The sequence below is a fragment of the Hemitrygon akajei genome, chromosome 12 (assembly GCF_048418815.1).
Source record: "Hemitrygon akajei chromosome 12, sHemAka1.3, whole genome shotgun sequence".
Taxonomy (NCBI): Eukaryota; Metazoa; Chordata; class Chondrichthyes; order Myliobatiformes; family Dasyatidae; genus Hemitrygon; species Hemitrygon akajei.
The window spans coordinates 17683547-17697537 of record NC_133135.1 but is presented as its reverse complement, the minus strand read 5'-3'; the positions used below and the strand labels follow the sequence as shown (position 1 = coordinate 17697537).

The window sequence follows — 13991 nt, the reverse complement described above, 5'->3', positions numbered from 1 at the left end:
AGTAAACAAACAGCAAATTGAATAAAGAAAATTATGCCATGCACTATTTGTATCCAACTGTTGCCTTCACCTGAATCATTGTTCCCTCTGATTCTTCCTGCTGGCCTTTTCCCATGTTTTATGCTTGGGCCATTTCAGAGTTGGCCTACAAATTCGCTCCATGCAAAATGCTTCAAGTTCACCCTTGAAACCCCAGCTGTCTCATTTCTTGGTGGTGCCATCATTTGTATCATTGTTCTGTTGGACAAATGCCATGCTGCAGCCTCCGCTCCATCCATCCAGAAATCTGGATCAGCACACAAAGTGTTGGAAAAACCCAGCAGGTTAGGCAGCATCTGTGGAAGGGAATGGATAGATGATATATCGGGTCAAGACCTTTCATCTGGATTTGAATTCTCTTTATGCCAGAGGTCAAAAGATAAGGTCAGGGCCAGATCAAGTTCATTCAGCATTCGGAATTTGCAATTTCCTGTGGTGTGTTGTTCTGGGCACAACATGCAACAAAAAATAACATTCAACAATTACAAAGAATTATATAAGAATAAAGTTAGAGGTTAAAGTATGGACATGGAATAAAATGTGTATAAATACTGAAATACCAGCATGTATTAACAATATCAGAATTATGAAAAGCAACACACAAAATGCTGGAGGAACTCAGCAGGTCAGGTGGCATCTATGGAAATGAACAAACAGGTGACGTTTTGGCTGGAGACCCTTGTTCAGCTCTGAAAAGGAAGGGGGAAGATGTCAGAGTAAAAAGGTGGGGGGAGGGGAAAGAGGATAACTAGAAGGTGATAAGTGAAGCCAGATGGGTGGGAAAGGTAAAAGAATGAAGAGGAAGGAATCTGATAGGAGAGGAGAGTGGACCATTGGAGAAAGGGAGGGAGGAGGGGTACCAGGGGAGGTGATAGGCAAGTGAGAAGAGATAAGAGGCCAGAGAGGGGAGTAGAAGAGGGAGTAGAAGAAGAGGTGAGGGAAAGGGAAAACTTTGTTCTATCAGAAGGAGAAATCAATATTCATGCCATCACATTGGAAGCTCCCCAGGCAGAGTATAAGGTGTTTCTCCTCCACCCTGAGGGTGGCCTCATCTTGCCACATAAGGAAGCCATGGAATGGGAATTGGAGTCAAAATTGATTTGCTCACTGGGAAGTTCTGCTTTAGGTAGGTGGAGCGGAGGCACTCAGTGAAGTGTCCCCCCATTTATAAAAAGTAGTTTAATGTGTTTACAATGCAGTGCAATGACAGAGGCAATAGATAGAGGAGGTGGGACAGTGGGGCTAACTAGGATGATAGATCAGACTAACTGCTGTGAAGTTTTAGTTTTAATAACCCAATAGCAGGATTCAGTGGCCACTTTATTAGGTATGGGAATCAGAATCAGGTTTAATATCACCAGCATGAGTTATGAAATCTGTTGTTTTGCAACAGGAGAGTGTGTGTGTCTCTCTCTCTCTCTTTAAGCTCCTGTACCTCCTCTTTGTTGGTAGCAATGAGAAGAAGGCATGAAGGGACCCAGTCTGGTCTTCTGCTGCTGTAGCCCATCCACCTCAAGGTTCAATGTGTCATGCATTCAGAGATGCTCGTCTGCACACCACTGTTGTAACATGCAGTTATTTAAGTTACTGTTGCCTTCCTGTCAGCTTGAATCAGTCCAGACATTCTCTGATCTCTCATTAACAAGGCATTTTTACCGACAGAACTGCTGCTCATTGGATTTTATGTTTTGCTGTTAACACCATTCTCTGTAAACTCTAGAGACTTTTGTGTATGAAAATCACAGATCAGTTTCTGAGATAGTCAAGCCACCCCATTTGGCACTAACTGTCATTCCACAGACAAAGTCATTTAGATCATTGGTCCCCAACCACCGGGCAGTGGATCGATGGTTGGGGACCACTGACTTAGATCACATTTCTTCCCCATTTTAATGTGTGGTCTGAACAACTGAACCTGTTGACCATGTCTGCATGCTTTTATGCATTGAGTTGGTGCCACGTGATTGGCTGATTAAAATTTGCATTAACAAGCAGGTGTACAGGTGTACCTAATAAAGTGGCCACCAAGTGTAGATGAAGGAGCTCGACATAAAATATTCACTATCCACACGTGCCGCCTGACCTACTTGGATACATCTCTTCTCTGAATTGTTTGTCTAATGTGGTTCATAGCTCTTTAATCAGTTGCTTTGTTTCATCCTTGTAGCCACGTTGCCAGGAATGTGGGAAAGGACTATTACAATAGGAAGTGCTGGCAAAGCCTTTAGTGTGACTGGCTGGAAGGTGAGTATTTTAAGAAGTTATTTATTGTGCTTGTTTTAAAATAAACTAATATCTCGAAGCTCATTAGTCAAGGTTCCAAATAAAACCTTTTCCTGCAATGCTTTCAGTGTGTATGGAAGATCTGACATTCCAGATCTATGGAAGGATTTAGTCAAGTTATTAGTCAATGAATAACCAAACATTAAAGTACAGTGGATTCCAGTTAATGCAGCACATCGGGACCAGTAAATTTTGGCCCAATTTAGTGGCTGCCCCAATTAGTTGAAGGTCCTTGGTTGGGGGGGGGGGGGGGGGTGGAGGTATGAAAAAGACAAACTACCATTTAACTGAGTAACAAATTATGTATTTAAATGAAATACAGAACAAAGTAGAACACCAGCAATGCTATTACAGTACTATAAAACTGTGTATTTGTCTTAATAGTTGTCAGTGTACACTGGATGCATTCTTCACTGATGTGTTCTTAGATTGTGAATGAACAAAATCAGAACAGAAAGCTAGTGCAGATAATGGACTGCCTTCATACAACGTTATTGACAATTCCATTTCCAAATCTTCTTTCTCATTGTAACATTCAAGATGATCATTGATGCCTTCAAATTCCTTGTAGTTTCTAACTTGTTAAGTAATGAAATCATTTCATTTTCACTCCTGGCCCTATCTGGCATCTCCAAGCCTGAGCACTTGAAACTGCAGTGAGCAAAACAGTTCTGAAATGTTTACTGCTGATTTCTCACCAGCTATATCTGATAACAATCACTGCATTTGGAGTGCAAACACACGCAACAGACACTATTTATAAACTTTCGCTCTATACCTGGTGTAGTGTCTAACAGCCACACAATTGCACGGGTTTGATGCTAGTTAGGAGCTATCCAACAACAGTTTCCTGTACCCAATTAAGCAACATGGTGTCCCAAATAAACGGAGCGAATCCTATCTACTTTCTCGATTAGCTTTTGTCCTTTGAGAGTTATCCAAAATAAGTGGCTGCCCCAATTAACCGATAGTTCGATTAACCGGAATCCACTACATTATTGAAGTATTTGACAAGATATTAGTCAATGAAATATTAAAGTATTAATGTATTATTCGTCAATAATTTGTCAAGTATTAGCCAAGGTTCCAAATAAACCTCCTTCTGCGATGCTTTCAGTGTGTATGGAAGATCTGACCTTCCAGATCAGTGAAAAGATTCAGAACATTGTTAGTCCAAAGTGCTGCAAATTTCAAAATGGGGTTTTTGCTTAAGATAGTCAGGAGCTGTTTGTTCTTCTGTCTGGCAGCTCGGTTGGTCTGTTGGTCCAGAGCACCTGATAAAACATCTTCAGACTGTTCAACAGAATACTGTTTACACATGCTGCACCGCGATCCAGGTAGGAGGCTGCCATTCACAGCCTTTCAGCTATCTCTGGCTCCTGAAAGCATTCAGCGTTGAAGGAACCCATACAGACTGCTGGAGGGACTCAGCAGGTCAGGCAGCATCTGTGGAGAGGAGTAAGCGGTTGACATTTCGAGCTGAGAGCCTTTATCAGAACTGCAAAGCAAGGCTGAAGAAGTCAGAATAATAAGATGGGTGGAGGAGTGCAAGCTAGAAGGTGATAGGTAAAGCCAGGTAGACGGGGGGGGAGGTGAGAAGCTGGGAATTGATAGGCGGAAGAAGAAGGAATCTGATAGGAAAGGATGGTGACCATGGGTTAAAGAGAAGGAGGGAGGGGTATCAGAGAGAGGTGATGAGCAGGTGAGGGGAAGAGTAGGGGTGAAAGGGAAGCCAGAATGCAGAATAGAGAAAGAGAATAGAGGAAGGTGGGGGAGCAATTACTAGAAATTAGAGAAATCAATGTTCTGCTGTCTGGCCTATTGAGTTCTTCGAGCATCTTGTGTGTGTTCCTCTGGATTTCCAGCAGCTGCAAAATCACTTCCATTTATGCGGTGCCAATGGATTCCATGATGGTGAACATGAGGAGCCCTACCGTTCATTCCACTTGGCATCCGTCATTCCTTGCAAGTCTATAATTCTCTCTCCCTGGGTTATCGACCCAGTTCCATTGTGAAGGGTAAACACGGATCTTGTTCTTTGTACTTGAATATTTACTGTCCCTGGAAAAACTTTGGATTTTTTTCCCTATGCTCTCTAAAATTAGAGGCTCATGCCTTCAATTTAACCCCTGTTAGCCAAAAGACACAGCAGTAAGTACTTGTGGCTTGCCTTTATGCGCAACGGCAGTAGTTTTTCACCCTTGAATCCTCAGCTCTCATGTTTCTAGGTGGTGCTGGTAGGTTTGACCTTGGTTCTTGTATTGTTGGTCAATTCCAAGTTGGATTTCATGCATTCTTATTTCAGTAATTTTTTTGTAATAAAATGTATAGTAAATATAAATCTCTACACTTATTGCTATCAAGTCAAGATGTCTTTAGTATTGCTGTACTCTCTCTACACCCATAAATGTGTGGCTAGGCACAGCTCATACACCATCTATTAATTTCCCAATGACACAGTTATTGTTGGAAAATTTCAAATGATGACGGGGAGGCGTATAGGAGTGAGGTAGATCAGCTGGTTGAGTGTTGTTGCAGCATCAATAAGACCAAGGATTTGTTTGTGGACTTCCGGAAGGGGAAGTCAGGGGAACACGCGCCAGTCCTCATCGAGAGATCAGCGGTGGAGAGAGTGAGCAGTTTCAAGTTCCTGGCTGTCAACATCTCTGAGAATCTATCCTGGGCTGAACGTATCGATGCAGTTACCAAGAAGGCAAGACGGTGGCTGTATTTCATTAGGAGTTTGAGGAGAATCGGTATGTTACCAAAGATACTTTGAAATGTGTACAGACGTACCATGGAGAACATTCTAACTGGTTGCCTCACCGACTGGTATGGAGGGGCCGCTGCACAGGATTGGAAAAAGCTGCAGTGAGTTGTAAACTCAGCCAGCTCTATGATGGGCACTACCTCCCCAACGTCCAGGACACCTACAAAATGCGATGCCTCATTAAGGACCCCTCATCACCCAGGACATGCCTTCTTCTCATGGCTACCATCAAGGAGGGGGTACAGGAGCCTGAAGACACACACAATATTTCAGGAATAGCTTCTTCCCCTCCGCCATCAAATTTCGAATTGGACAATGAATCCACAAGCACTTCCTCAGTATTTTTGTTACCTCGCTTTTTGCATAGTTTATATATGTTTCTGATTGTAATATAGATTTTGTGTATTTTGCGACATATGCCAGTGATATTAAATCTGATTCTATTGTCAAACTAACACATTCTGTGTACCAATGCCACTCATGGGGTTTCTTTGGAAAACACTCCCTCAAGTGTTTGCAGAATCCAGTTCCGCAGTGTCTTTAAAGATAAAAATTAGCTTTATTTGTCACATGTAATCAAACCATACAGTAAATGCATCATTTGTGTCACTGATCAACACAGTCTGATGACGTGCTGACTTACGGCGCCAACATAGCATGCCCACAGCTAACTGACCCATACATTCTGGGTGGCAGGGTGGGGATACATCTCGACCAAAGGAGGTGTAAGGCACTCCCTCCCTCCCTCCCTCTGCTAACGTGCAAGTCACCCTTCGCCAAGGTGTAGCACCTGCTTAGCCACCCCCTCCGATCCGGGCCACATGAAACCATGGGAGCAAGTGGTAGATGGCCGTTCAGGCAGCTGGTGCATATCACAAGTTTTGGTTATGTGACCACTGATGCCAGGTAAACAATCACTGAAGAGTAGAGGTTTCCCCGCTATCCGAAGTTAGAGTGTTCCTATGAAGCCATTTGTAAGCCGAAATGTCATAAAGTGAAGAAGCAATTACCATTAATTTATATGGGAAAAACTTTTTGAGCGTTCCCAGACCCAAAAAATAGCCTACCAAATCAAACCAAATAACACATAAAACCTAAAATAACACTAACATATAGTAAAAGCAGGAATGATATGATAAATATACAACCTATCTAAAGTAGAAATATTGTACGTACGGTGTAGTTTCACTTATCAGATCAGGAAGGCAGCGAGCCAAAATCGATTTGGAGAAAAAAAAATTGGCACGTACACGCCTACGCACGCTCACGCATATGTACGTACATGCGTACGCGTGTACACGCATGTGCACACAACTGCCCACACAAGACTTCACGGTCATGGTAGTCTTTCTCAGGGTAAACACGCGTATAAAGTGGCCGTCTTTTTTTCGTAAAAGCGAAAATCCTGTTTGGTCAGCAAAAACAGGTACTAATGTAGGTCTTTTGTAACAGCGAGCTGTCGTAAAGCGAATGTTCAAAAAACGGGGGACACCTGTATTGATAATGCTTGGGATCACCCATCTTGTAAAGGACACTGCCCAGAAGAAGACAATGGCAAACCTCTTCTGTAGAAAAATTTGCCAAGAACAATCATGGTCACAGCTAGACTATGATTACCCACGTCGTATGACACAAGACATAACAACGATGGTGATGATGACACCTTTGGAATGTGGGAAGAAACCAGACCACCCAGAGGTCACTGGGAGAACGAACAAACTCGTTACAGGGAGTGATAGAGATGAACCTAGCTTCTGTAATAGTGATACACCAACCACTGTGCCACCATGCAGCCCACTGTGTTCAGCATTGCTTCTCGTTCCTCTGTCAGTCTTCTGATGTGGTTGGATGCAATTGTTGCTTGTGTTTAGGAAGTTTTTTTTTATTGAATGTTGGATATCTCACCTTGAGATCAGTTTGAAATCTCCGCTTTGGAAGAATAGTGCACAATTTTAAACTTGCTTTGCATTTCTGCCCCAAACCAGCACTTTGAATGAGAATCTTTATTCAGCATTGACACACACAAACGTTTCTTCACCTTTCTTTGCTACCAGTTAGAACAAAAACAATATTTGATGGGACGCAGTCACAGACCTGAAATTAAGAAAGCTGGGCACCATTGTAAAACATTTCCACACCCAGTTCAGTTCATTTATCTCTCGACAGTACAGGAAAATGCTCTGAGGATTGAACTGTCTCCCATTGTTGAGTTTGCCTATGTCAGCCTGTGACCAGAGCAAAATCCATTATATTAAAAAACACTTCACTGGAGGGTGTGTGGTGCTATGATAAGGAACACCAATGCATTTGTATGTCCTGTTGATGGTGATTAAGTAACAGGTGGAACACTCCTTCAGAGCCAATGAAGGGGCTCGGCCTGAAATGTTGATTCTTTATAGATACTGCCTGACCTGCTGCGGAGTTCCTCCAGATTTGTTTGTGTTGCTTTGTTATTTCCAACATCTGCAGAATCTCTTGGGTTTAAATGTGTTCTTCCTTCAGGACTGTAACTGGAGATTGAAGAGGAATTTGGGTGTCTTTGTACATGAATCTCTTCAGTTCCAGCAAGCAATTAGGAAATGGGTAGTGTATTTGATTGTAAGAGGATTGGCGTACAAATGCAAAGACAACCAGAAACAGAAGAGAACAGTACAGAAAAGGAAGAGGCCCTTTGGCCCACAATGTCTGTGCTGACCTGGACACCAAGTTAATGTCAATCTCCTGGTGTTTGGCTTGCTGTCATTACCAAGGGAATCAAAGAGGGCGTAGTTTTGGGGTGAGTGATGCTGCCTGGTGTGCCCCTAGTGTTTAGGGCAGCTTCTGCTGTTTCCGTAACATTTTTTTGACCAATTAGAGTTGTTAGTCCTGAGCTGAACCCCTGAACCTGGAGGACCGGTGGACCATTCTTAGTCTGTCCTCTACCCTTTGACCTGTTTGGCATGGGTGACCCTACCAAGAGCCAAAGCATAAAGCCCTGACTCCAGCCAGCATAGCTCTCCAGGTCACTGAGGCACACAAGATTCGGAGGTTTGGGGTGAGAAGAGAAAGATCTGAAAGGATCCCAAGGGGCAATTTCTCCACACAGAGGGCAGTGCATATAGAGAACAAACTGCCAGAGGACGTGAGTAAGACAGGTACAGTTACAATAGTTAGGGACACTTGGACAAGTACATGGATAGGAAAGGTTTCGAGGGATATGAGTGAAAGGCAAGATGGCGCCAGTGACCAGTGTGACTAACACCAATATCCTGCTGATAGTTCACAAAACTACTACTTTTTATAAATGTACTTGTCCTACTAATCTGTGTGTGATTGGAGCCCATAACTTACATTACGATCATGTGTTTTTGGGCTGACTTGAGTGATATGGTGCTTTTGCTTTGTCCGAGGGAATTTGGCGTAATCGAGAGTGAGGTTTAGACTGATTATGCGGCCTAATAACGGAGTGCAAACCAATGAGCAGCTCCATTTCTTGTCAATTAAATCACCGAGCAAGATTGAAACCGACAAGGCTGGGAGCAGAAGGCGAGCGGGTGTTCCACGCCGTCTGCCTGTGCTTGACCAGTCTCCCTCTCCCTCTCACTCACTGCTGCTGGAGGAAGGTGTAGGAGTCTTTGGTCTTGGGAAAGGTTTGATTGGTGCGGTTTGTGGATTGGACCAGTTTCTAGAGGACTCTGCAGTTACGTAAGTTTCTGGTTACTGATTACATATTTTCTATTGTGATTTTGGTCGGGGCACTTCAACATGGACTGGCTCTGCGCCCTGAGGTCGACAAATGACACAGCACTAAATTGATCTGAACTGAACTAAACTCAACTTTCCCAGACTGTTTCAAGGATTCTGTGGTTTGATGTTTAATACTCTGTGTGTTATTTGCTTGTTTTTTGCCGTTTATGTAAAGAAAACACGTGTGTTGTGTGTTTGATGTTTTCATTGAGGAGGTACTATGGAATTTCTTTGTTTCGTGGCTGCCTACAGGAAGAAGAATCTCAGGGTTGTTTTCTGCATATATACTTTGACAATAAATGCACCTTGAATCTTTGAACACAGGCAAGTGGGACAAGCATAGTTCCATTGTTCAGCATAGACAAGTTGGGCTGAATGGCCTGTTCCCAAGTTTTATTACTCTAGAACCCTTTAAAAAAAAAGTACTCGAGTCACGTGGGCTTAGAAAAATACAACACACTGTGATAATTGGAATCAATATAGGTCAGTACAGTGGACAGCATGGGCATGATGGACTGAAGGACCTTTTTCTATTATGTACAACACTGACTCTATGACAGGGGTTCCCAACCTGGGGTCCCCCCCCCACCCCACCTCAGCTAATGATAAGGGTCCATGGCATAAACAAGGTTGAGAGCCCCTGGTCTATGACAACGCAGCATTTATTTAGTGTCCTGGTGAGAGAGTATTTGGAATACTATGTGCAGGTCTGGTCTCCATAGTCATTCTTCTCAGGAAGGATGCCTTTACGATGAAGAGAGTTTAATGAAGATCCACCAGATGGATTTCTGACATGGGAATTTTGTCCTTTGAAGGGAAATTACTCGGGTTGTGCCTGTATTCTTTCAGTTTTCTAGAATGAGTGTATAACAGACTTGAAGGGTTTGATGGAATAGATAGGAACCAGAGGTCATGGTCTTAGCATAGAGATGAGAACCAACCTCGCTGTTCAAAGGATAGTAAACTGTTAGAATTCTCTACTAAATAGGGCTGTGAGTTCTTGGTCACTGAGTATACTGAAGATGAGTTGTCAGTAGACTGTTAGATATCCAGGAAATCAAAGGATAGCAGGATAATACAACCACTACTTCACTACACTGAGAGACCGTCTGTGGTCTTTCAGTCCTGGTTGCCTCTTTATAGGAAGGATGTAGAAGCTGTAGAGAGGGTGCAGAGGAGATGTACCAGGATGCTGCCTGGATTAGAGAGCATGGCTCATGAGGATAGGTTGAGCGAGCTGGGGCTTTTGTCTTTGGAGCGCAGGACAATAAGAAGTGTACAAGATGGTAAGTGGATAGACAGAAACATATTCTCCAGGATGGAAATCTCTAATACCATAGCGCCCAATTTTAAGGTGATTGGAGGAAAGTATAGGGGGATGTATAAGTTATTTACATAGAGAGTGGCAGGTCCATGGGTGCCGGGGTAACGGTAGAGAGAGATATGTTAGGGACATTTAAGAAACTCTTAGATGGGCACATGGATGATAGAAAAATGGAGGGTTATGTAGGAGGGAAGGACGAGATTAATTTTAGTAGGTTAGATCGTCAGCACAACATTGTGGGCCAATGGCCTTTACTGTGCTGTTGTGTACTATAGTTTACATATCATCTATGTTCTAATTCATTGGAATAGCCTAGTCTAGCTTCTATTTCTTATTGATTGTCAGTCTATATTTTCAGCCACAATTCCCTGATGTGGGACTTGAACCCACAACCTAGAAGCCATCAAACAAGCCGTGGCACTTGTGCAGCTTCAAGCCTGACTGTAATTACAGGCTCTGGCCATGGGATGGTGCTGCAGCACCACCTTGTGATCCCCTGCTTTGTCTGCAAGATGGGTGTCTGTTTTGGGTTCTACTTTGAGGTAAGCAATTGTGGTGGAAGTATTGCTTAAAACCCTCTTATGGTTGCTCAGAAAATATTCTTAATTCCTCCTTTAATCTGCACTATGCAAGATCTTCTGTGACATAAGAGATTCTGCAAATGCTGGAAATCTTAAGCAACAAAAAATCCTGGGGGAACTCAGAAGGTCAGGCAGCATCTACGGAGGGAAATGAACAGTTAACGTTTCGGGTCTAGACCCTTCTTCTGGATTGGAAAGGAAAAGGACAGAATGACGTATATTAAAGAAAAGGCAGGGAAGAGAGCAGCAGAGATCAGAGGGGAAATCATAAACACAAAAGATTCTGTGAATGCTGAAAATCTTGAGCTATACTCAGATGCAGGAGGAACTCAGCAAGTCAGGCAGCATCTATGGAGGGGAATGAACAGTTGATGTTTTGGGCCGAGACTCTTCTCGAGGACTGGAAAAGAAGGAGAAGATGGGAGGGGAGGAGTACAAGCTGGCAGGTAATAGGTGAGGAAGAATGTGGGTGGGTGGGGTAAGGAGATATAGGGAGAAGCTGGGAGTTGATAGGTGGAAGAGGTCAGGGCTGACGGAGGAGGAATCGGACCGTGGATTGTGGAAGAAAGAGGGACAGCAGAGGAGTGTGATGGGCAGGTGAGGAGAAGGGAAAGGGCTGAGTGGGGAATGGAAAAATACAGAAGGGGAAGGGAAGAAATTGCTGGGTGTTAGAGAAATCAATGATCATGCCATCAGGGACGGAGTATAACGTGTTGCTCCTCCAACCTGAGCCTGACTTCATCGTGGCAGTGGGCCGACATGTCAGAGTGGGACTGAGAGGTCTTAGTGAAATGGGTGGCTACTGGGAAGACTTGTCTTCTGTGGTGGATGAAGCAAAGGAGCTTGAGGCTGCACCAGGTACAGTACTTGATTCCAAAAGACTTAAGGATGAGGTGTCACATCACCTAGAAGGGAGGACGGTGAGAAAGGATCTCACATAGCTCCTGTCAAAGAGAGGAGAAAACCTTTCTTGGGGTAGGCCAACCTTGATGAGGTTTCACAGTGAAGTAGCAAAATGGAGACACAGTAGATTTCTCTTCGGTGAACTAGACCAGATCTGTTTGTACCAATTGAACTCTTTATTCTCATCCATACTCCTGGCCAAAGCAAGAGAGCTTGTGATTTGCAAACTCCCCAAAGCCAGTTACCAATTGTACTGACAACCCCACCTAAGTGGTTTGAAAACTCCGATTACCTGACAAAACAGATGGATATTGGATCCACTTGTTCACAGATTTCTACATCACTCTTGCCTCTGGATGTATGGCTTTTAAGGTGGCATGGTGGCACAGTGGTTAGTGTAACACTTCACAGCACCAGTGATTGGAGCATCAGGGTTCAATTCCAGTGCTGTCTATATACCACATGTGACTGTATGGGTTTCCTCCGGGTAGTCCAGTTTCCTGCCACATTGCACAAGACGTATGGGTTAGGTTAGTAAGTTATGGGCCTGCCATGTTAGCACTGGAAATTTGGCAACACCTGCGGACTGTTCCCGGCACATCTTCGGGTTGTGGTGGTTGTCGATGCTCGTGATGCGTTTCACTGTATGCCTCAATGTTTTGAAGAACATGTGATAAACAAGACTGATCTTTAAATCTTTCTCTTGAGCAGAAATGACAAACAGTTGACATTCATCAGGACTGATGAAGAGTCTGGATTCTAAAACGTCGACTGTATTTTTCCTCCACAGATGCTACCTAACCTGCTGAGTTCCTCCAGCACTCTGCGTGTGTTACTTAAGGTTGAGGTTGACTTTCTACAGTCACAGGTTACCTTTACCTACCACACGTCCAAACAACAACAGAGATTAAAGTCTGGGACTGCATATTAAATTCAAGATTCAAGAGAGTTTAATGTAATTTCCAATGCACAAATGTAAAGGAGAACAAAATAGTTGTTATTCTGGATACAATGCAGCACAAAAATAAAAACATAACACAATCATTAAAGAAAACACAATAAATATAAATGTGTAAGGTAGCTTATATACATAGACTGATTATATGTCCATAAAGTGAAGCTAGGCACAGGATGTGTTTATACATAAGGTGGCTGATGGAAAATGATGAAGTAGTGGTGGTTGGGGGTGTGGAGGGGTGGGTTAGTGAGCGGAGGTGTTGATCAGCCTTACTGCTTAGGGACAGTAACTTGTTGAGTGGTTATCCTAGTGTGGATGCTATGTAGCCTCTCTGATGGGAGTGGGCAAACAGTCCATGAGCTGGGTGGGTGGGTGGGCTCCTTCATGATGTTATTGGCCCCTTTCCAATACTTTTCCGTACTTAGGTCCCTGACGGTGGGTTGGCTGGTGCCGGTGAAGCAATGGGCAGTTTTGACTACCCGTTGTAGAATCTCCCTTTCCGCCACAGAGCAGTTTCCATATCAAGCAGCGATGCAGCTTGTTAGAATGCTGTTTAGAAAGGCCTGAGTGCGTTGTCCAGCTCTCTTCAGCCTCCTCAGAAAGTAGCAGTTGGTGAGCTTTCACGATTGTGTAGAATGTGTTCTGGAACCATAAGAGATTGTGCGGGGTATGCACTCCCAGGAGTTTGAAAAGGCTCTACGTTTCTACTGCTGTGTTGTGCGTTTTCTCTACCTAAAAACTCTGCCGTGGGGATTCCCTCAAATTAGGATCAGAATAAAAGATGGCATTAAATGATGATTACTGACATTGGCTTTGTTTATGTTGATTTCTTTCTGACATCCGGTGACTCTCAGCAGAGAACAGTTCTACATGTGGCCCCTCCCCCCGCCCTGTGCATTGTAGGTGGGACAGTGATTGGGAGCAGACCACCTCGGTGGCTTCTGGAGCCACATGACAGGGGCTGTTAGAGAACGGTGAAGAGAGCGAGTTAAATCTCAGCCCTCCTGTAGGATGAGGGGAGGGGCTGTGCTTCATTGGTAATGCCTTCATAGATGGGCTGAATGGCCTTATACCATCTTTCATTCAGTTCAGGATATTGCTGACACATCCCATACCCTGTAAACATCAGCCCTGGTGGGAACTGAGTTCACGCTGTATTTCCAACTGCTAAACTGATCGGATTACGGTCAGTTCTGAGGAATGGAACCATGCTGTGGACCTGTACAGAAAACAGCCCTGGAAATGAGAAGTGGTCAATTCTTTACATTCTGGAAGAGTTTCTGCAGTTTGGAGGGGTGACACGGTAGTGAAGTGGTTAGCACAATGCTTTACAATACAGGCAACCTGAGTTCAAATCCTGATGCTGCCTGTAAGGAGTTTGTACGTCCTCCCCTTGATCGCGTGGGT

The 13991-nt window shown here is 43.8% G+C and overlaps 1 protein-coding gene across 8 annotated transcripts in view; it reads left to right on the top strand.

Moving 5' to 3' along the window:
- LOC140736746 (kynurenine--oxoglutarate transaminase 3-like) overlaps positions 1-13991 on the top strand; it is a 150758-nt gene that overhangs the window by 101133 nt on the left and 35634 nt on the right. For all 8 annotated transcript variants that reach the window (XM_073062631.1, XM_073062637.1, XM_073062633.1 and 5 more), the window contains 2 exons: positions 2207-2283; positions 3570-3659. In XM_073062631.1, coding sequence (XP_072918732.1) covers positions 2207-2283; positions 3570-3659 — 167 coding nt within the window. The remainder of the gene's footprint in view (positions 1-2206; positions 2284-3569; positions 3660-13991) is intronic.